The sequence below is a fragment of the Electrophorus electricus genome, chromosome 7 (genome assembly GCF_013358815.1).
Source record: "Electrophorus electricus isolate fEleEle1 chromosome 7, fEleEle1.pri, whole genome shotgun sequence".
Lineage (NCBI taxonomy): Eukaryota > Metazoa > Chordata > Actinopteri > Gymnotiformes > Gymnotidae > Electrophorus > Electrophorus electricus.
Window position 1 is genome coordinate 23,834,765 of NC_049541.1, and position 22,500 is coordinate 23,857,264.

Genomic DNA, 22,500 nt, shown 5'->3' on the forward strand with positions numbered 1-22,500 from the left:
TTCATGAGAGACAGAGAGACAGCTCTTATGAGGATCTTCCTGCCTGAGTCAGACAGAGCTCTGTGAAGCTCTCCCTGAGAGACAGACATTACAAACAGACAGATCTTCACAGGATTTTCCTTCCTGCGAGGCAACAGGAATATTAAAATAATCACTGGCTAACTTTAATCCTTGGCATTTCTGCACCGATGTATTATGTTAGTTGGGGGTCAAGTAATACCTAGGTTGCCAGCAGGGGGTGGCAGAGGGTGATCCCTGTCACCAGGAGATGTATTGGGGTTAAAGGAGCAAAACATCAATGACTGATGGTCCCCAGCTGGTGACCCCACTGGGCCCACAGAGGTGTTTGTAGGAGTAGGAGCACATCAACAAAAGCACCGGTAAACGTGCGACAGGCAGCAATGTCCAGCAGGTATACCATCAACCTGTATCAAGTTATATAAGTTATATATAACTTTCTTGTCATTTTATAAAATCTCTAAGCCCCTTCATGTGTTAGGGGTTACAAAATAATATTTTGCTTTCTGGTATTTTCATATATACCCGCACAATTAAATACTTGCTTGTTTACTGCTTGGCTCTAAAGGTTTTAAATGACCTCTGGTCTGGTCACTCTGAGGTCTGTTTGCTCAGTTGCAGTGGTTTTGAAAGAAATTGGCTAATTCTATCTGCTATATTTAGAGAGAGGGAGAAAGAGAGAAACCCCAGTGAGGCACTAGAGTGTATGGGGAAGGAAGGAAGTCATTTTGGCTTAAATATATCCACAGAGAGAGTAAACTCCTCTTGCTGGACAAACCCACATCTTTTTATAAGAAACAAAAATATATTTTAATAAGTAACACCAATTAAACTGAGAATGACACTTATGTCAGTATACAGTATAAGCAAAACCTTTAACTCCTTTTTCTTTGGTATCCTGTCTTACAATATCATTCTTTGGTAACTAATTTTGTACCTTAGGCTAGTCAGATGGAAGTTACCTTTAGTTAACAACTGTGTTTGTTTAATTAACAACTGCAGTTTCCCTTCCAAAGTACAAGTGGCCTAACTCAACCTGAGGCCTAATCAGAAATTGTCAGACACTCTTGGTTCAGAAACTAGCATAACATTAATATAAGGACTGAAATTAGAATTCCCAGACAAGAACTAACAAGCCAAATGAATCAGCGTTGCTGGAGGAGCACATTCTATAGACCTTTCAGCAATCATACACAGATACAGGACAAAATGTCTGAAATGTTTGCTGAAAGATATTTCATGGTTCACCGCAGTAACGCCATCAATTTCTGTGGTTGGAACAATCTGTAAATCTGCAGTTTCTGCCACTGTCCAACTAAGCAAGTTATTAGAGCTGAAAAGACAAATATTGAAAATAAAACTTCACTGAGGTTTGGCTGTAGTAGTGTTGGCTGATGGATGTTTTTGGTTTTCTGGTGTTTGTAGTGAGGTGTTTTGTTTTGCCTTTGGCTATATTAATGTTGGGACATTTTGGGTCGATTGCAGGATGATGTAGCAGTGGGTCTTGAGCCACTCACTCTCGCTCAGGTACAGACGTCCGTCCTCTTGTCCACCTATCTCCTGGTTTGCCAGCTGTCGATTGGCTGTATCCAAGCGGTCTGGAATGAATACAGTAACTGGTACATAAATGCATAAATAACGTATGAACTTATGCCTACATAAAAACACCATACTGGCACATGTTTTAGTTTTATGACAGCAGCTTCATATGGGCTTATTTACTTCAGTGAGTACCATACTGATTTTGCTTTTCAAATGTCATTTTAGACATCAATGGATTTTTTTCCTGACTTCAACCACCTCAGCAACAGCTCTGATTTGTCAAATAAAAAATCATTTGTACCGTGCTTCCCACCCACCTCTCAAGTCCCGATTGAAGTCGTGCAAACGTCTGATCTCCCCCTCAAGCTTCATCCTCATGGTTTTGTCTAGTGTCTCCCGCTTGGATGAGCTTTTCACCAGACTCTCATATGCATCCGAAAGGTGGCCCACTTCTGACTCCAACTACACACAGACGCACACACACACACACACACACACACACACACACACACACACACACACACACACACACACACACATACACACACATACACACACATAGTGATTATATTTCTACATATTGTGATTTCTGTATGCCTTGCAAAATGTCCTGCACTCATACTGTTTAAGAGTGTCCCAAAATTATTTAGGTTTGTTTATGTAAATGTGGCATAATATGAAAATCTGACAGAAAATTAAACTGGAATGTCAATAAAATAACTATTGTTTAGATGGCTAAACAATAATTGCATATTGCAGCCTTACTATCAGTATTGCAAATGTCAGCACTACCATAACAAGCAAGAAAATATACACTGTACATATATCCCTGCTCTACTCTACTGCACTGCTACTGTACAGCTCTTTCTCAGCCTTTCCTTTCATGCTGAACTATATACCCAATACCATATGTTCCATCATAAATAAACATATGCTCTAAAGTCTGTGTAATCCTATTCCATATTACTACCCACCACCTACATATTAAATGATAGGTGCTTCAGTTTTATGTCATCCATTCTCACTGTAAAATCACAAAACGTATCTCTATAAATTCTTAAAACGTCCCATGTAACTTCAGGCCCCCTGAGGATAATCAGTATTTTTGTTACTCACTTTCTTCCTTTCCTTTTCATACCCAGACTAAATTAGCTCTGGAGCAAAGATGTATACTTTATCTCTACAAATCAGCTTGTTAATTAGTAATAGGACATATACATAAGTCTTCCATTCTGCTGTAGTACAATTAAGTGTATTCAAAACCATGTTATTGCTTAAATTTGTGCACCAACAGATGGTCTTAATCATCTGATATAAATGGAAAGTCTGGCATACACTTTTACATTGTGTAAACATATAATTAGTAATGTTCATAATTCTCTTCTCTCAATTAATTTTATTTTCTCATGCATATCTAAAATTTTCATTTTCCTGAACTCTAATTTTCAGGACAGCACTACCAAAATCAAAACTTATTAACAACTTTGTTAATTGTGTTAAAGATCATTTCATAATCATTTCATTATTCAATCTTTTATGCTGGGTAACTGAATACAGAAGTTTCCAACTAACCCAGTACAAAAGGTTTAATCAGTTTCAGCTTGCCCCTCCTGCACTCCCAATATTCCAGAAAAGTCTTTCTCTTCTTAACCTTAGGAAACCATCATTATGCTGAAGCTCTGGAAGGGAAGGGTAAAATTCATGTTGCTAATGTATTACCAATGTTTCTAATATGACAACAAACTGTGCCTCCTCACTCTGTTGTCCACTGTTCCAGTTGAATTCCAGTGTCAACAGAGCAACCTGCAGTTCCCTTCAGTCGCCCAAAACCACTGCACTGTGAAACCACCACAATGCACAAAACAAGCTAAGACCTACACAGGCCTGGTGACAAAAAAAAGACAAAAACTGTTCAAAACCAGTTGTAGACTGGGCTCACAAAGGTTTAAAAAAGGCTTTTGTCACAGGATATCAAAAAGTAAAAAAAGAGAAACATGAATGAGTGATAATGGTCGGATGCTCAGACCTTCTTAACTTGTATAGTCCTGCAAGTCCTGTCATATTTGGGATTTAGAGACAAAATATAAATGTTTTTCACTGCATACCTAATGTAGTTAATATGTTAATATATCCTTTGTTTTACTGCCCACTAACCACACACAAATGTCTTCAAATGCTGACCTGGTATCGTATGAATACCTCCTCAACTCCTTCACTCAGAGTGGATAAAGAGGGAGTGATTGCTAGATTACTCTAAGGTGCACCAGGTGTGTTAAGTGCACTAGGGGAGCAGAGAGAAGAAGAGCATCATACCCGTTGCAGATTGCTGGATTTTTCAGACTGGCTGAGGAGCTCTTGCCGGAGTCTCTGGTTCTCCTCACTGAGGACTTCCAGCATCTGCTGAGCATGGCTGGCCATTGCAAACATGTCTCCAGGCACGTGCTGTCCCTGCGGGGCCATGCGCAAAGGTGGCCCCTGAGCCCCAGGTCCAGCCTGGGCCTGAGGAATAGCTAGGGACTGAAGTGAAGGTGCTGACTGGTATGGGGGTACAGGTACTTGAGAGGGGATTAGACCAGATGTCTGGGAGGGCAAGGGACTGTTCTGGTGTGGTACACTAGGCAGCAAACCTTCACCTGAGACCTGGGTATGTTCTGCGGATAGTGGGCTAGGGCTGGTTGGGTACATTGTCTGAGTTTTAAGCTTAAAAGGGTACTCAGGTGGCGGTCCACGATGGTCCACAAAAGCTTTTGGGGGGGGAGGAATTGGTGGTGGAGTCGCTTTGCTGCTTTTCCTTGTTGACGAAGGAGAGATGGCTGGTCTGTCTGGTCCGTGAGGGGAGTACTCGCTGAGATTTGTAGAGGACAGTTCCCTGCTCTGCTTGGCTCCGTTGCGCTCCAGACTGAGCTGCATGATGCGCTCACTGAGGGAGCGAACATGACCCTGCTTGAGCTCCGCCAGGCCCTCATCGCGGGGCGGGGCGATCCCCACACACCCCCGCTGGAGCCATGCCCTGCCCTCCACGCGAGCCGTCACCGGAACACTGGAGGATGAGAGAGAAGGAGGGGAGGCAAGAGAGGGTGCAGAGGAGAGAGAGGGAGGGCAGGAGCTGGTGCTGCTGGGACCAAAGGACACTTGCGCCCCCTGCTGCAGATTTGGGTGGACGAGGTTCTGCTGACTCATCTTAAGATTGACCTGGGTTTGGAGATTCTGGCTTGGATGAGGATTGCTGGGGAGAGCCTGAATGGTGTGGCCCAGGGTCTGGAGACTAGTGTGTGTGTGACCCAGGTTATGAGATTGCTGATCATTCTGGCTCTGCTGGCCTCTGAATAGCTGAGACTGGCTCTTAGCCTCCTCGTAGGAGGGGAGCTCCAGGTCACCCAGCCCGGGCACAGTGTGGGCAGCCTGGACGCTTCCCCCAGTGCTTTGGGCCCCTCCTCCACTCTTCTCCATGGAGCTGCTGTCGACTTGGTGCTCCTGCCCCTGAGGCTCCTGTCTCGGCTGCGTCTGTGGTGGGATTGAGTGGTATAGCGGAGCCGCTGGCCCCTCCTCTTCAAAAAGAAGGCTCTCTGTGGAGACTGGGTTGTTCGGCGACAGCATGTGAGGAAGGCTGACTCCATCATGCTCTGTACCTCCTCCTGTACTGCCAGTTCCGTAGCGCAAGTGTTCCTGCATCAGCCGCTGAAGCACAGTGCCCGAAACACCATCCTCAGAGCTGCGCATACTGGCCCCTGAGAGAACAGGCTGGGCTGTGGGCGGGGCTGTAGGTGGAGCCGGGCACGGGCACACACCAAACAGCTGAGTTACCTCACCTAGAGGCAGGCAGAGTCAAAGCGCAAACATGAATATATCAACTGCAACAGTAAACCAGATGTATTATTGATAAACAATTATTTATCTAAACATTATATCATACATAAATGAAACTCAGATTAATTAATACAGTGAAGGTAGGTACCATGCTAAGGACCAAACTGCACTCAAATAATGGATCACGTTTTTTGGTCAAACCCTCACTACTCATTACACCTGTACCAGATATTCAGTTGTCTAAATGGCTTGGTTCAGGTGAACTGGAAGGTGAAATAGAGCACGTAAATAAAGACTGGGATTACGGAATATTACAAGTAAACGTAAGCCTATTTTTAACATCAGAGATGCAAGGGAAAAGCACGTGTACCTGTGCAGGCGCGTATGTGTAAATATCTGTAGAACCATGCTCAACACATTCCTTCGCTATTTTAGGATTATAAACGGCCGGCAGACGCACCATCTGGAGAGAGCTTCGAATACCAAAGTTCCACGAGATGCCCTCAGAGCGGAAAACGAGAGGACTGGGGTGTAAGGACATAAGAATATTTTTTGAAGTTTGTAACTGGATGCATTTAACCCCCCTGGGTAGGTCAGCCCTGGAGATGCCGCGTGCAGGCGATCCATGTATCGCGCCAAGTGAGGGCCTGGGAATTTTTATGAACTGCTGTTTAATTTTTGTGGTCGTTCGTGCAAACACTTCAAACAGGAAACATAGACCAGATCTAGTTAGTCTGCCCTTTGGACGAAAAAGAACCGACTCTGAGCTACCGTTTTCCTTTCTTGACATCAACGCTGTGTTTATTTGCAAAGACGGGCAACATACTATACGCTCCCGAAACGACATTAGACGGTCAGGTCTACGTTTTTAATAACAATGCAGTCTCTTAACACGTATATCTAATTAACAAAACTCAGTGGGCCCCCAAATAAGAGCCCCTGAGAGATGCGCTGTAATTGCTTGTGGTGTGGAGTGGCTACTGCTCGCTCGGACTATGGAACGAAGGCGTCCGGCCAGCCGGACAGCCACACATGCTGACACGAATTCAGCAGCCCAGAATAGAACCAGCACATAAATGTAAGCAATACGTAGCCAGCTATAATAATGGCGTTATTGCTCGTTATAAATATACCCCGCGATCACCTCAACCTACAAACATTCCCAATAGGCAATTTACTTCAAAAATATGAATGGTTTGAACTAATTATTTACCCTTTAACTTTAATTGTGGGCTAGCTATTTCCTGTCTAAGTTTAAAGTTTGACCGAATTGCCTACATAACCTTAAAACCGTTAGCTAAACCGTTATATCCCTAAAGATCGGATGGCCCACGAGGAAAACTTTTTTTTTCTTTCTCGAGGTCGTGTGGTTAGTCAGATATCACATGTATCAAGTTTGATCACATCATCCGCTAGGCTGCGAGAGTTCAGCCTACTGTTAAAGTTCCCGAACTACCTACAGCAATCAGAAAAAGTTTGGTTCTTTACCCGAGGTAGTGTTCACAAGGATGTCCTCCCCTCTCAAGTCGTCCCACTGGGAGAGGCCTAAGTGATCTTCAGTGAACTTCTTAATCTCTCTTACAAACATGCAAAACAAGCCGCGGCCGCTCGTTTCTCCCCGCCGGAGCGTTTTTGAGAGCTATCAGTAGGCTGAGTTAGTCCGACCTACAACAATCACGACCATTCATCGCGGTATGAGAAGAATGTCCGAGTTTCCCCAGATCGTTACCAAAACGCGGCGCTGGGTCCTAGCGCCAATTCACCCATTTGGCGTGGCCTAAACGTTTCACGATCGTGCACACTGGGAAGTGTGGCTTTGTGAAACGTGTTTAAGCGAGATTTTCACTTCACATTTTCAGGAGCCTAAGTGTACAATGACGTGCATGGAAAATAGATGTCGACGCAGTAGCTATGATTGATATGATTTGGTTGCGGTCATATTTTATTGATCCCCTGAAAGGGAAATGTAGGATTATTGGATCATCTGTGGCACTGAAGGGGAACCCCACATCCCGACGACAAGCTTTACACATACGTAATTAAAAATACGTGATGCATTACAATTAACAATCAGCTTTGTAACCTACAATCCGTATCCGTTCCTATTAATTCATTATTAATTAATTAACTATTAATTCATTAACCATACGTAACTTTAAAAATCCTAAAGTATCGGGTGTAATTGGCATGCCTAAAAATGCACAAATAAAAATAATAAAAGTTACTAAAGACGTAATGTCCTTCTGTAAAATCAGCTGCAAAACCATTTCTGGCAGCTCTGGGGATTCTACTATAAAAATACAGTTTAATCTCCCAGCTGTGTCACCTCTAGAAGTGGTTAGACTACAGCAGAAAATATTTAATGAAAAGAAAAGTATTTAAAATACTTGTAAAGAGGAATTAACCTCCTTAAGATAAATTCCAGAATGACTTCAAAGCTAGTTAGATTGTGTTAAACAATCCCTAATTTAATGACTGCTGCACTGACCTTGGAGCTTTTCTATCTTTTGTGTGTGTGTGTGTGTGTGTGTGTGTGTGTGTGTATGCGTGTGTGTGTGCGTGTGTGTGTGTGTGTGTGTGTGCGCGCACATGCATGCATTTGTGTTCATACCGTACAACATATCAAGGGACTGCTGATGCTGTTGAATTCCACTATAGTCCAGCCACAGAGCAACATCACCAGGGATCCAGTGTTCAGCAGACTCCATGTGCTCTCAGGCTTTTACCGAGCGACTCAGTCAGACCTCTCACGTAGCAAAGACTTATTCAATCCCGTACGAATACATACGAATACATTTTCTTCCCACCCTAAAACCTTGAAGAAAAGCTACATTTAATCCATGCTCAAAAGTCTTATAAGTGCTCTATGCAATTTTAAATGTAATGTTGTATTATAAAAGAAGGCATGTATTTATTTGAATATACAGTGGCTGTATTAGTTGAACCCCATGGAGGTCATTAAAATGGCTCAGCAGCATATCTTTCTTTTCTAGGGAGTATTAAGGTAAATACATGGTAAGTATCATAAACATAAATACAGATTTTAATGTTTTGTGTTTAATAATGGATACTTTTAGCAGAACATAAATTAAAGTATATACTAGGGTTTGTAAGTAAAGAACATATTTCAGTTAAAACATCATTATAATCACTTAATAACTCCTAATACAATATTAAATATATGTATGTATATGCATACCATAGCATAGGTGGAAAAATGAATGAAAACATGAAATTTGAAAAAATATTAACAAAGTACTATGTATTTGAATTTTAATGCAGTTCTTCATTAAAGCAGGGAAAATAAATATAATGGTAACTTCATGCTTCCGAATCTTGGGCATGCACAACTGCACTGAATGTAAATAATTACAAACACAAAAAAATAAATAAATATTCAATAAACATAAAAAAGGCTCAAATTAATACCTTCAATAATACAAAAATCTTTTTTTTTTTTTTTTTTTTAAATAAAAGGTTTCTTAACATGAAAGCTGGTGCATTACCTAAGTCTCTTCTTCTGAAGTGACTTGGTTGTCACTAGTGTCTAGATTTCAAAATGTTTCTTGTGGCACTCTGCATGGCAGTCACATCTGATAGACTGTCAACCGCTCACATTATTGACTATGTGACCTCAGAATAGAAAACAAAAAAAAACCAATCTGTCTCAGAACTGTGACTACAGTTATATTTGGTATCTGTAATGTTTCATCTATAAGTCATGTGGCATTCCTGCTTCAGGTGGTTGCATGGAAAAATTAACTGAAGTTCTGAAAAGGAAAAGGACTTTACTCTATAATGAAAGCTGGGGTTTGTGTATGGTTCACACAAGAATGTTCCAGAATTGTTACACTTGTGTGTCATTCCTAAAGTTCCTAGTGAAAGAGACATTTGAAGGAAACCTGAGCTTCCTTCACAGGTCTTTCAGTATTGGGGAAAAAACTGAATGGTGCCCAACTGATGCCCATTCCTGATGGAGCAGGAGGCCAGGACTTGTCTACTCAAATAGCTAAACCTGTTATTGTTTCGGTGAGTTCAAGTGTGAACAGTATATGGCATGATCCATGGAGCCATTCACCTGACTTCAGCCACGACACAGAAAATGCTAGCAAACCTAAAAATTAATGAAAGCTAACAGGGGTCAATTAGCATTATAGAAATTAAAGAATTCAAACTGGTCCCCCAACTTACTTTAATTCAGCAGTCATCACATTTTGGTGTGAAGCATTCATTTTATAATTTTTTTATATTTCATATAAAATATTTCATTTTATATGCTACCAATTGCCACCTTCTGGCCTTATTTTTGCTAACCTTGACCTGGACTTCATACACCTAACAACCAAGCTATGCCTTCAAGGTGTTATTAGCCAAGCAGTCTGGCGCCTTAGCAGAGCCATACTTCCACACACAGAATCCATCCTGTAGTGCCCGGTTTGGGAATTTAAGACATTTGAATCTTTTCTGACCAGCTACTATGTTATCACTAATCCATGCCACACATATACATTATGTGAAATTATATGAACTATATAATTACAGGAAATTAGGAATTTACTGAGTTATGGTGTGAAAGAAAAACATACCCACAAAAGAATAACCAAGAGAAGTGGAGCTAAATCAGCTTATCAGGTCTGAAGTCTCTCTCACATGGCACAATTTAACTCTGCTATTCCTGTTTATCTTTCACTCCTGACGATGCATGGGGCTTTTCATGCTGTGTGCTGATATTCAGTCTCTTAATCATCAAAGTACATGCAGCTTTCATTCTTTCGTCTCTCTTTAAAGGTATGACAGATAACTTACCTTCCCTGCTGCTGTTGATGATGATGACAACTACGATGGACAAATAGGCAAGGGCAGTTGATTTTACATTAGGTATAGTTTATATTCTTGTTGGAGGATATCAGAGAAGCACAGTCCACAAATCCATGCTTGTATGTGTATGTGTGTGTGCCTGCGTGCGTGTGTGTGCGCGCGCGCGTGTGTGTGTGTGTGTGTGAGAGAGAGAGAGAGAGACACCTCAAAATATGTTGCTGCTGTTCTGACATGCCAAGTTCAGCATGTACACAGACTCTCTCTCTCTCTCTCTCTCTCTCTCTCTCTCTCTCTCTCTCTCTCTCTCTCTCTCTCCCTTCTGACATGCTTCCTCTCTCATCTCTGCCCAGACATGCTAGGATCAGCACCACACTATCAGAAGGCCTTGGTATGAGAAAACAGGAAGGTGTCCGAGAGTGGGGGAGGGTAGAAGAGAAGCCGATATCAGAGGAGAAAAAAAGATATGAAAAGATATATATGCACCACGTATTTTCCATGTGCTCCACGTATCTAATCAACCAAATGAGATATAGAATTGAGCTTATTACTTAAGTGAAGTATTTCCTCCAGAAAACCTCTTATATATATAGTTGTAAATCTGCGCTCTCCAACAAAACCCACACACACATGCACTGGTGTTGCTATGTTAATTCTTCACTGTTTGTAAGGCAAGGGGCAAGAATCACACACACGCATGCATGCCAAAAGGTTACTTTTATTTTCAAATATCACTTCTCACATATATTCTGTGTTTTCCTACTATTCATTACTTTATAAACAGTGTTAGGACAACAATAAAAATTTCAAAGGTGATGCACATTGATAAAAACCATAGTTATTTATCATGTAAGGGGGTACCTAAGAGTATTGAGTATGAGGGCGACAGTCAGCAGCTACAGGTGAGGTCATGTACACAGTGGCAACCAAAACCCTATTGGTATATTTACTTTCATGTTCAATACTTCTCAAAACCAGGGTTTGGAGATGTACACAGATCCTTGGCTAAAGTGCATGCAGAAATAATGGCATATTCCTCTGTCAAGATTTTAAAAATACAGTTGAGTTAAATTAATACATTACTTCTATTTCTACTAAAACTTAAGTATAATAGTAAAACATGTGCATAGCCTAAAGAACATGTGCATAGCCTAAAGTTTCTTGAAAACTATTAATACCGCTGTTAATTACATTCTTAAAATTATTTATGGATTTTTATTAACGTTCACGCTTTGTCAATATTACCTAATGCATTAAATAATGTTAATTAAGGAAACCTGATATTAATGTTACCCTTAATGTTATTTATTTATCAAAAGCAATTTTAATTGTAAATAAAATAACCGAGTAAATTAGAGATGCACATGAGTATCGTAGTGGCGTCCTAGTAGAGTACTCGTCACTTCAGCTCCAGAAGAACGATAGAGAGACCTTTTTACATCTCTCTTCTCTGACATTTTAAATCCATTATCTAATAGTGTGCTTTAGTATTTTTTCACACGCCTCACTGCCAGATCTGAGAGTAGCTACTCTCCCAAACATGTGGGACGTAAGTGAGACCTTTCCAAAAACTGCAATCAAATCATCTTAACCATAAGCAATTAACTTCCCTTTGCCTCTGTACCCATTTGACACCTCATCTTCATGGCTACAGAATGCGTCAAAAGGCTCTTTAAAGGAACACCTTTAAAGATACGTGATGATGTTTCCAAGATCTCCACCAGACAAATAACATCCTTTGCACCAACACAGAGAGCTTGACAGTGTAGGGGGCGTGTTACGGGATGGGGTTTTTCTGTACCTGTCTGCCTCTCTGTTACTGCGAAGTCTTGACCATCTGTCAAACAGTGGCTCTGGACGCTAACTCCCACTGACCTTAGAGTCAAGGCTCTTGGCACAACAGTGATATCAGGACCATCATTAGCCATCCCAATGGACACAGTGGAGTTCTGTGAGGAAGATTGTAGGGCTGGATAGCAGAGAGGGGTTGTGCCATAGGTAGTCTACAGCTGAGCCTCTATCTGAGTGACATTTTTAGCTGTCCCAGAATGCACTAGGCTCCCACCCTTTAACCGTAATTACACAGCAGGACCAGGGTTGGTATTTACACATTCCACCCTGCATTGGTTGTATGGGGTTTTCTTCTACTTCTTTATTTGCTTTTGGCAAGTTACCGTGAATACTTTAAAAAAAATCAGCATTCTGAGATGGAGAGATTTTAGATAGGCATAAATGGAAAAATGGAGATAACTTATGTTTTTGTTTACTTTCATTATTATTTAATATGTTTAAAAAATAACTGGAACTGTTGGTTTTCCATTGCTATTATGTAGAACAGTATTAATAGAATTATAAATGCATGATGATGAAGATTTTGAAATTGACCACATCAAATAACTGCTTTTTAACCTCATCTTAACTGTCTACTGAAAAGACACATTTGCCAAAATATGAAAAGTACTAAAATAATACTATAAGTACAGAATTTAGCATTTGGTTCTTATACAGTGTCCTATACCATAGGTAATCAAATCACAGTCTTACAGATTTTCCACCCTCCATTTATATAGGAGTCAGATGTAACAACAAAGTGACCAACCAGTTACAATAATCATTTACTCAACTACAAGGGATTGCAAATTCCAGAACCAGATTTGATTTGAGGTCCAGATTTGAATACTACTGTCCTACACATTATTAATTATTTTTGTACTAATATCTAAGTTTAAATATAATTATCATTATCTGACAAGTTCTGTATGTTTTATTTTTATTTTTACTTAAGAGCAGTTTTATAATTATGCTCATTAAAACTGGAAAAATCGCTCTTTAACAAGAATTAATGCATTTTGCCTCTGATAAGCTTCGCCATTCTTAAACTAAGGGCTTTTAGCGCCCCCTGTGGGTAATGGGATGGAAACGCAAGGACTGGGTTTGGTGACAAAAGACCACGCGAGTTCAGTGAGTTCACGGAAGCAAAAATCAAACATGTCATGTTCAAGCACATGGCACCATGGCACTAAACAGTTCTGAAGTGTGGTTTTATGGTGCCCCTTGTAAGTATACTTCTTATAAAACTCAAAGTTCATGAGTTTAAAATGCTAATTTATTCTGATGCCCAGTACTTTAATGCAAATTTCTCTGATAAGGTATCTTGTGTGCTGGTCAGATTTAAGAACATACTGGAGCATTGCATGTAGAATGCTGTATCAAGCCCCAGATGAAAACCAGTTCTATGCATCATGCTTTGACACATAATAAATTGCTCAAACTCCAGCTTTGGAAATTAAGTAATAGATTTTCCTGTCTCCCTCTGTACTGTCACTTTTAAAAATGCTGTGCTTGATGCATAGTGTTGTTGTAATCTACTTTTAATGAACACATGAGAAAATCATCTACTAGGCAAGAGGCAACAAATAATGACTGTTAGAGAGCAGGCAGAATAACTTTGATTTGTCAGACTCGGTGGAATATTCTCTACAGCACCATAAAAAATAATGCAGAAAAGTGTGAAATAGAAATTACCTGGTTCATATTCAGGGCAGCAAAATCTGCCTGCAGGACTAAAACCACACACACGTTTTTAATGCTTTCTGTCTGTTTCCTAGAATGACCTGGTTTGCCTAGTCCCATTTCCACCTTTATTTCTTTTTCACTGTCTCTCACATTAGATTAGATTGCAGGTGGTGCAGCAATAGATCAGAATCTCCAGCAGGTCAGAGTCAGGCAGTGTGAGCGTCTGCCCTGCACTAGTTAGAGATCAAATGTCTGGAGACTTGGTCTGTGTGGGTGGAGAGTCTACATGCACTGAATCCAGTTTTTACTGAATCCAGGCTAATACAGGGCAGCTGAGCTCAACCAATCCATCTCACCCAACCATAGCAGCCAAGCACTTGCATATTACTTCTTAAATGTAAAATAAAAGTTGATCGCCTCTAACTGCTGAACTGTCAGCCCACTGAGATGGTATGCTCTCAGTTATGCAGGGCAGGACCCCAATAGGTCCTGGTCATGACGTGTTCGACCAAAAAATTAAACAGCCAAAGCTTAAAAATACGCGATTTAATGATACCGGTGTCTATGGCATTACAGCACTGAAACTGATCACATGGTTCACTACATTTGATTAGTTTGTAATAGACATATTCCTCTGTATTATGAGACTGGTGAGTGATTTTGCTCTTACTGGAATCGTACAGCCTCAGTGCTAACCTGCACTCAGAGTCTATCATGTATAATTCAGCACTGAGTGGGAACATAATGAGAAAGACCAGGGTGTGAGGTGAGTTTTATTCATGAAAAACATTTCAATGCCCATTATAGGACCTTTTGTTGTAATGTAATGATCCATAAGGGCTTCACAGTACATAAGAGCTTCACTTTAAAGTGACTGATTCATCTGTCACTGCGTGCATAATTTTAGCTATGCATGTTGATTACAGCTTTTTTTGTTGAAAGATGAGTTGTCTGAATGCTCTCTTTTTGTGATATGATGATACTGCACACTGACTGGATAATTAAGCAGCACTTAGAATAAATTTGCATGCGTATGCTGTGGCTGAATCACCGATTGGAGAATGTAAATGAGCATGGTCCTTTCTTTTGATTGACTGGAAGGTGAGTGAGAAATATCAGCACCGCATTCGTCAAAGAAGACAGGAAGGAAGTGCAGTAAATGAGAAGAAGGAACAGAAAGTCACATCCCACACCTGGTTGAAGGATTGGGGAGGAGACTGAAGCAACTGCATCGATGTGTAAGCAAACACACATGAACATGAGTCTGCTGAACACTGGATCCCTGGTGATGTTTTTCTGTGGCTGGACTATAGTGGAATCCACCAGCATCAGCAGTCCCTTGATATGTTGTACGGTATGAACACACACACACACACACACACACACACACACACACACACACACACACACACACACAGAGTAATACAACTTTGTTTTGAATTTTCTTCTATCTACCTGATTCCTGAACAACAACAAAAAAGGTCAGCTGTCAGGACAGAAAATCTGAATTCTTATGAACGATGTGGCCTATAATGAAAAATCTCTTCTTTCCTTTTCCTTTCCTTGTGACAGAGCCACCATAGAGCCTTACTTTACAGCAGTCAGTTTACACAGAAAGTAAAAGCATGCTGATATTCTGCCAATCTCGGCTGACCAACATACATTTGCTCTGCAAATAACAACCATGGCAACAGTGCATGAGTACACACAGATTACTTTAAGACTGCATAGCTTGTAAAAAGTTTTTCTCTGAACATGAAAATTATTTCATCCGAACATCTTGCTGATTCTTTCATACACAGTCCATGGTCATCGCATACAAACATTAAAAATTAGCTAAATAAAACATTTTAAAAATCCAATCAAAAAGTGCTTGTACAGTACAACTTCTTTTTGTTTTAGCCTCTTTCTCACGTAGTAGTAACAGTGTGACATGACTTTGAAATAATCTGATGTTGTTACCATCGCAGCATGAGACAAAACTGATAATCCCAGAAAGAGATCCAAATCATTTTCTCCTGTAATTACAGCTCTTAAACTGTATGATGAATTCCTTAGAGTGGAGAGCCAACCCAGTTTTCACAAATAACTCATAAATGAAACCCCGGGGCATTTAAACTAAGCGCACTATCCGTTATCTTCAGAGAGCCAGACACCATTAGAGATTATATTAAAGTGGCAGTCATTTAGAACAAGTGTGAAAACATAATGGAACAGCTTAGTTACTTAATAATTTCTAAACACTGTAAAGCACTTTGGGCAAACTGAAAGAATGACTGTGCTATCTTCACCTCCATTGGCTGAAGCAAACTCACAGCTACACTGCTGTCAACTTTTGACGGAATTTAAAGACCCACACTCCACCCTCAATCTGAGTAGAAACATCGAGCAAGATCCTGTTTTCGTGTGTGTGGCATTGCACTGCATTTATCACATGATAACTTCCCCTCATGATTCACTTTCGTGAAATAACTCTGTCTTGGTAATAGACTATGGTGAAAACCATGAAATGCTTCATATTCCTTTATATCTGACCCAATGAATTCCAAAGGGAACACCCCACACTCAGGACTGGAACCAGAATGCAAGGTGTTTAATGGTTTTGTTTTGGTTTTGACTCTGTTGCACAGATTGGCACGCGGAACAGTAGTGCTCTGACCAGAATGAAGTCACATGCACACTGTAGTCCCCCCTCCACGCCAAGTAGCGACGATATTGGGTGGGATTACGGGCGAGGTGCAGGAGGTAGGCGGCGAGGGCTCGGGGCCCCTTAAAGTCATCGACATGGATGAAAGCATCCGCGGGTAGGAAGAGTTCGTAATTCTCCCGCGGCGGACCCAGGACCACTGGCACAGTCCCGGACACCAGGGCGTTCCGCCAGAGTTTCTCCGTGATGTAGTCCGTATGAATCGAGTTCTCAAAGGCCAGGTAGAACTTGTAGCTGGACACGGTCTGCACAACGCTGTTGTTCAGCAGCTGCCGGGCCTGATGCCCGTACACGTCCACGTGGATGTAGCGGCGCAGCCTCCAGTAGAAGCGCACCCTGTCTTGCTGTTCGCCCCAGTTACTGACCACCCACGCCACCAGCCCGCGCTTGCGACGCAGCAAGGCCTTGTTGTCCACACGCAGCCCATACCGGCGATGCCGCTGGAGGTAGCCGTATGGCAAGAAGATATCGGAGTCTACGCGGTAGGACATGGTGAGGTTGAAAATACCATCGAGGCCGTCCAGCCAGCCAGAATGAGATGGGGATTCAAAGTTCATCCAGATCCATTTTTGGGATGGTGGGCGCTGCATTTGCGGAAGCCCGTTCCAGTTGTTCATCAGCTCGCGGTTGTGGATGATGACTGCATCAGCATGTGCATATGCGCGCCTGTCTGACGTGACATTGCAGCCCTGTATGCCATATCTTGAAGCGCAGTCGGGCAGAGGGTTTCTGTTTCCGAAGGGCGGCCACCAGATGAGGAGAGTGACGCCGGAGGCTCTCCTGCCGGCTCGCGTGTCGGAGGGATTGGGCACGTTCACCGCAGGTATAGGCAGATTGAACATACTCAGCACGATTAGGAAAAGTATACAAATCAGTGCAAGAATAAACACTTGCAGGTACGAATTCCGCGAGACTCCAGGACAACATTGTTTTTGTCGGTACAAACCCTTCTGGCTCGCGGGTATGCTTGCGGTTCTGTGTGATTTCCTCTTTGCCCAAACAGAGAAAATTTCCATATATCCAAATAAATGCGTTTTCCTGACCCCCACGCGATCTTTCCCCTTTCTTTTCAACACCCGAGAGAGACAACAAACTTTTCTTGTGGTCCAAACTATTCTACCGATGTCTGTACTGTTCCAGTTCTCAGGTTTGCACCTGAAGAACCAGTTTTGCCTATGTGTCAGAAAGATTTGTATCGATAGCCTGCTCGACGCATTGTATTTCCTTCTTATTCAGGATGCACCGGCGATCTAACTGAACGTGCACAGCCAGCGCGCTCGCTTGCACTGTGAATAGGACTGTTTACTGATATAACAGCCCTTTTCAAACCCTCAACGTGGCAGCAGCCAAACTTGGGTTACAGTGTAAAGAGTTCTTTGTTTACACTCTAGACGGCGGGTGTGGGTGTGTGAGTGGATCCGCTCGAAGCTACACTGAAAAGGATAATTTTTTTCAGGACCACTCACTTACCATGGCTAAATGCAATTACAGTTTATATGAATTTTATCTTTATGAGCATCAAGCAAAGCATTAATCCAGCGATTGTATTACACTAAAATGTTATTTCTGTGTCGTCAAAATCCTGACAGGGTAAAAAAGTAGTCTTTATGAATGAATTTATGTACGGTTTATTAACACACCAAGGACGCAATAGCCTAATATATCTATGTATCACAACCACCTCAAAATCTGTGTGCTCGAATACAGCCTTTAAATTGGCGTGCTCTCAGTGCCCGTACGAGGGGCAGAAACTTCCAAATATAGAAACGGGATTCATAAACAGTTCCTTGTTTTTGATTTGTTTACCGCTCTGGGACCTGAGTAAAGGAACTAGAACTATTTGCTCTATGTTTATGAGATCAGTCTCTGTACTTAAAGATAGCAAAGCTACAGTACTTTAACGGTAACTCTTTAGTTATTTATTCTTCTGCCCTTATGGACATGGCTACAGTTAACATGGTAATTAAGGTTAAAACTATCAGCATTATAATGGTGCCCATCAAATAAACAACTATCAGCATTTACAAAGCATGAAACATATTCATCTTAATTTAAGGAACCAGAAATAATAGGACAAATATTAAATTACCTAGATACTTTACTCTTTTCACTGAGTCTGATGACAAACCCATTTCCATTTAATCTCATCAGTTTCATTTGTTGAATATTTTGTCTCATGTATTTTGTTAAACAACCATATGTTTGACAAAAAGTTAACAAATATAACTACTATGAATAAAGAATGTTGTCTTGTTCTGAAATATCTCATGCCGGATGTTAGCTCACACGGTAGAACCAATAAAATGTTCAGCACTGCCAAAGTACCCGACTAAGTTTCTGTTTATAAAAACCTAAACAAACATAACCGTCAGTTAATTGGTTTAGCTGTAGCATCTAAATCTGCCGACCCATGTTTATATACTCAAGCGCTGATTAATTTCTATTCGCATGTACATATAAGCATGGTGGTCACAGTAAACATCTAATTATGCAAAACCTGCAGAGCTGAATGGCATACTGAATGGCAAACAGGACATCTGAGCATTTTAAATAGTTCTGCTACTGTGTGATGTGTTGCCTATAACAGGTTAATGTCATATATATATATATATATATAGGTTTAACTGATACTCATGATTGTCAACAGCAATTGATAGCTGCATTATCCTTGCACATATTCTTGTGTAGAAGAGTTAAATCAAATGACATGGCATACAGATATTGGAATACTGAGGCTGAGAACACACCATCTGTTCATATAATGTGCCTCCTGTTCTTCCACAACTGTGGTGATCAGAATGAGAGAGCGCGCCATTATTCCACTCATGCTCGGAATTCTTTTGAAAAGGCCAGTTTTCAATAAGCAACTGTAAATGTAATTCATCAGTCAGTCAGGCTAATAATGTGGTGTATCTGTGATCCTGCAGGAGCTCTCTTATGATCAGAGTGGCCTAAAGTGCCAGGCAATATGAGAAAAGTGTGCAGACATTACACAAGAGGACCAAGAGTGAAGTTTGAGTAACATGAGTCAAACTTTTTTTGTTTAGAATCTCAGCATCAGAGAAGGCATATAAATTAGTACTGACTGCAAAATTAAATAAACATCAAACATAGCAATGCCTAGGCTACTGCCATGTGGAAGAGTGAAAACATGGCATTTGTAAAACAAGATTTTAGAAGCTGGTAAAGAGATATTCATTCACTGCATGTTCCATAATCTTTAAGATTCCTTAAGTACATACACAGATTATTGATGAGCCAGAAATGATCAGTAATACCAAACATGACCTTTCCTGGAGCAGGGCAGCTGTGCAGCAAATGTTACCATGGCAACATAGCATGGTAAAAAGAGACCCAGTGTTCCGGGGTTAGATCAGACTAATTGGTCTTTTGGAGATGTCAATGACAACAAACTTTTATTTATTTATTATGTGTTGGTTTTCTTTATATCTGGTCATTTCAGAGTTCAGTGTTGGGCCTTCCTGTTGATTTTGAAAAATTGAACATTAAATGAGAAGATTTTCTACCTTTTGTCCCGATTTAGTGTGTGAAACATATCTGTTCATGGATAAGAGCACAGTGTTGCCTCTTTATAAAACTCTGTCAACATATGTTATTACACGGCTCTATCATCTCAAACAGACTGTAGTGTGCACTCATTCGGAGTGCAATTTCGCAAGCTGTCTCTCCAACGCTGTTCTTGAGTCCAGCCTGTATGGTGCGCTGTGATAGCAGCAGCTCGATGGTCAGCCTCGCTGAGGGGTTTCCTGCTGCTAGCTGCAGGGGTGTATGTTGGCCTGTTGTCATGGCGTTGACCTCTGCCCCCCGGCGCAGCAAGCAGGAAGCAATAGCCGTGTGCCCCCAGCGACAAGCACTGTGCAGAGGCGTCCAGCCGTCAACCGTCCTTGCGTGAAGGTCTGCGCCTCTGTCTAGAAGTGCAGAGACCACAGGCAGGTGTCCACTGTAGGATGCGCGATGAAGAGGAGTGTAACCGTCATCGTCACAGCAATTCACGAGGGCGGGATCAGATGCAAAGAGATGTGCAACTGTGGCCAACTATGGAGGACAAATATAGATGTCACTATACACAAAATGTTTGTTAATTATAGCAAAGGCTTCTAAAGCATTTTAATTTTCTGTCTCTGACTGACTGCTCCCCACATTAGAAGTTTTACATTTCAAGACTTCATCAAGCATTTATGAAATGCACAACAGGTTTGATGGAACTTGCTTACATTTAAAGGCATAATGACGGTTGCCCTCCTTTTTAGATATTATTTCTATCTGGAGACCTTTGAACATGCCATAAAACACAGAATCGGGACCTCATACATTCAATCATTTCAAAGTTCATAGCATTCTCTTTATCAGACAGATAAAAAGACAAACACACACACACCCTTCTCAATGCTGCAAACATTATTCATAGTGGAAAGGCCAGTGTTTTTGAAAAAAGTAGAAGAGGCAAGATGGATAAAGGAAACACTATGTAAGCAGACATGCTACATACAAGTAGTACACAACTATACTACATTACCATTAGAAGGTTTGATAACCCTTCAGAATTATCTGTATTTTTGAATATATTTGACCTGAAATATGACCAGATATTCATCTAAGTGCTAAAAGTATACAAAAGCAATAAGTGCATCTTTGAGCAAAACAATGATGCTTGGCACATCAGACCTCTTTAAGCCCTAGATTAGCTAGAAGGACATGTAAAGCACAGTTCATGCAAGTTATCAACCACCACTGAGTTGAAGCAGCTGTGTAAAAAGGTTTGGAGAAATGTTTTCCCATTCTAAGGGGCAGGATTAATCATCAGAAACACTTGGCTATAGCAATCACTGATAAAAGGGGTCAAATAATTTGCTAAAAGCCAAGGTTTGAATACTTTTTCTCCCAACAAAGGAATTTAATGTCATATAACTGCAACAAATAAATGAAAATATATTGTTTGTGTTTCCTTGGATTCTACCTGGAGTCATGTTTTAGGATTTGAAGGTGAATACAACATGAACAAGGTGAAATTTGAGACATCCCTATTGCATCATACTGGGCTCCATGTCCATGCAGATCACATTGTACAAGACTCAGTAAAACCCCATACATGTCTGTGTGACAAATTAACATTTACTGTCCCCTTATTCCTGCTTGTGCACACACAGCAGCCTATCCTAATATCCACTTACTCATTCAGGCCTTAATCAGTTCCACTTTTAACAGAGCTGTTGACATTAATGATACTGCAGGGCAACAGGAGCAGAATTGAACATCCTGTACTAAAATAATAAGAACATCCACCATAGGACTCCTACTGACAGGGCTACAATTACTTTGAATCCAATAAAAGTGACTGCAGCTGTTAGTGAGTACATACAGCCTTACACATACTACCCTGTAAGAAGACAGGCAAGATAAAGATCACTGACTCTGTTTTTCTCAGCAGCCCAAAGCATCAGCTCTGCTGGATTGCTTTTTAATTTGAGTTCCTGTTGTTGGTACCACTCCTCAGTGTGGTGGCCTTCATCATCATCATCACCACCACCACCTTCTTCTTCTTCTTCCTCCTCGTCCCAGGCGCTCTGCGTCCCAGCAGGGATCATATGAGTATGAGATTCTAACAGTTCCAGTTGATTAAAGCCTTCAGGAAACTCCATGGCCAACCTTTGCACTTCTCAGAGCTTCTGAATGGATAAAAAAGCCACTTTCAGGACGTGTTCAATTTCAGACTATAATACATTCAATTATAATTTTATTCCGGACTAATTTTCTTTGGCTCTCCGACAAAATGCGCTTCAAAGATCTTGATCGACTAATGTTTAAAACTAATGGAGATGAAGAGATATTGGGCTGCATTAATGGGCTATGTGATGTAAGCATCCAAAACAACCCTAATGTGCAGTATATTCAGATGGAGAAGCCGCCCAGAGAAGATTTAAAAGAATGTCAATAGCTATCAACTACCAATGCGTCACTAACAACTCTGTAAGGAGTCAGCACTCCTAGATTAGCTCTGCAAGCTAAACAGTGTTTACGATGGTTTACCGGCAGACACAGAACGTGCATGCTGTTTAATCTCATCTATTCAAACA

General features: G+C 41.1%; 3 protein-coding genes across 3 annotated transcripts in view; all 3 read right to left on the minus strand.

Annotated features, from left to right (window-relative positions):
- Positions 1-7,042, minus strand: part of amotl1 (angiomotin like 1) — a 14,985-nt gene extending 7,943 nt beyond the window's left edge. Inside the window, exons 1-4 of the mRNA XM_035528644.1 lie at positions 6,856-7,042; positions 3,874-5,369; positions 1,878-2,022; positions 1,536-1,616 (exon numbers count right to left, since the gene is read on the minus strand). Of these exons, the coding sequence (XP_035384537.1) occupies positions 1,536-1,616; positions 1,878-2,022; positions 3,874-5,369; positions 6,856-6,955 (1,822 nt within the window). The 5' untranslated portion in view covers positions 6,956-7,042. The remainder of the gene's footprint in view (positions 1-1,535; positions 1,617-1,877; positions 2,023-3,873; positions 5,370-6,855) is intronic.
- Positions 7,043-14,264: 7,222 nt separating this feature from the next.
- LOC113578972 (alpha-(1,3)-fucosyltransferase 4-like) lies at positions 14,265-19,280 on the minus strand. Its single transcript, XM_027012547.2, has one exon. It carries the CDS (start codon positions 17,419-17,421, stop codon positions 16,264-16,266), a length of 1,158 nt encoding a protein of 385 aa, XP_026868348.2. The 5' UTR covers positions 17,422-19,280; the 3' UTR covers positions 14,265-16,263.
- Positions 19,281-19,413: 133 nt separating this feature from the next.
- The window catches only part of ankrd49 (ankyrin repeat domain 49), a 3,237-nt gene continuing 150 nt past the window's right edge, over positions 19,414-22,500 (minus strand). Inside the window, exons 2-3 of the mRNA XM_027012548.2 lie at positions 21,838-22,092; positions 19,414-20,461 (exon numbers count right to left, since the gene is read on the minus strand). Of these exons, the coding sequence (XP_026868349.2) occupies positions 20,009-20,461; positions 21,838-22,065 (681 nt within the window). The 5' untranslated portion in view covers positions 22,066-22,092 and the 3' untranslated portion in view covers positions 19,414-20,008. The remainder of the gene's footprint in view (positions 20,462-21,837; positions 22,093-22,500) is intronic.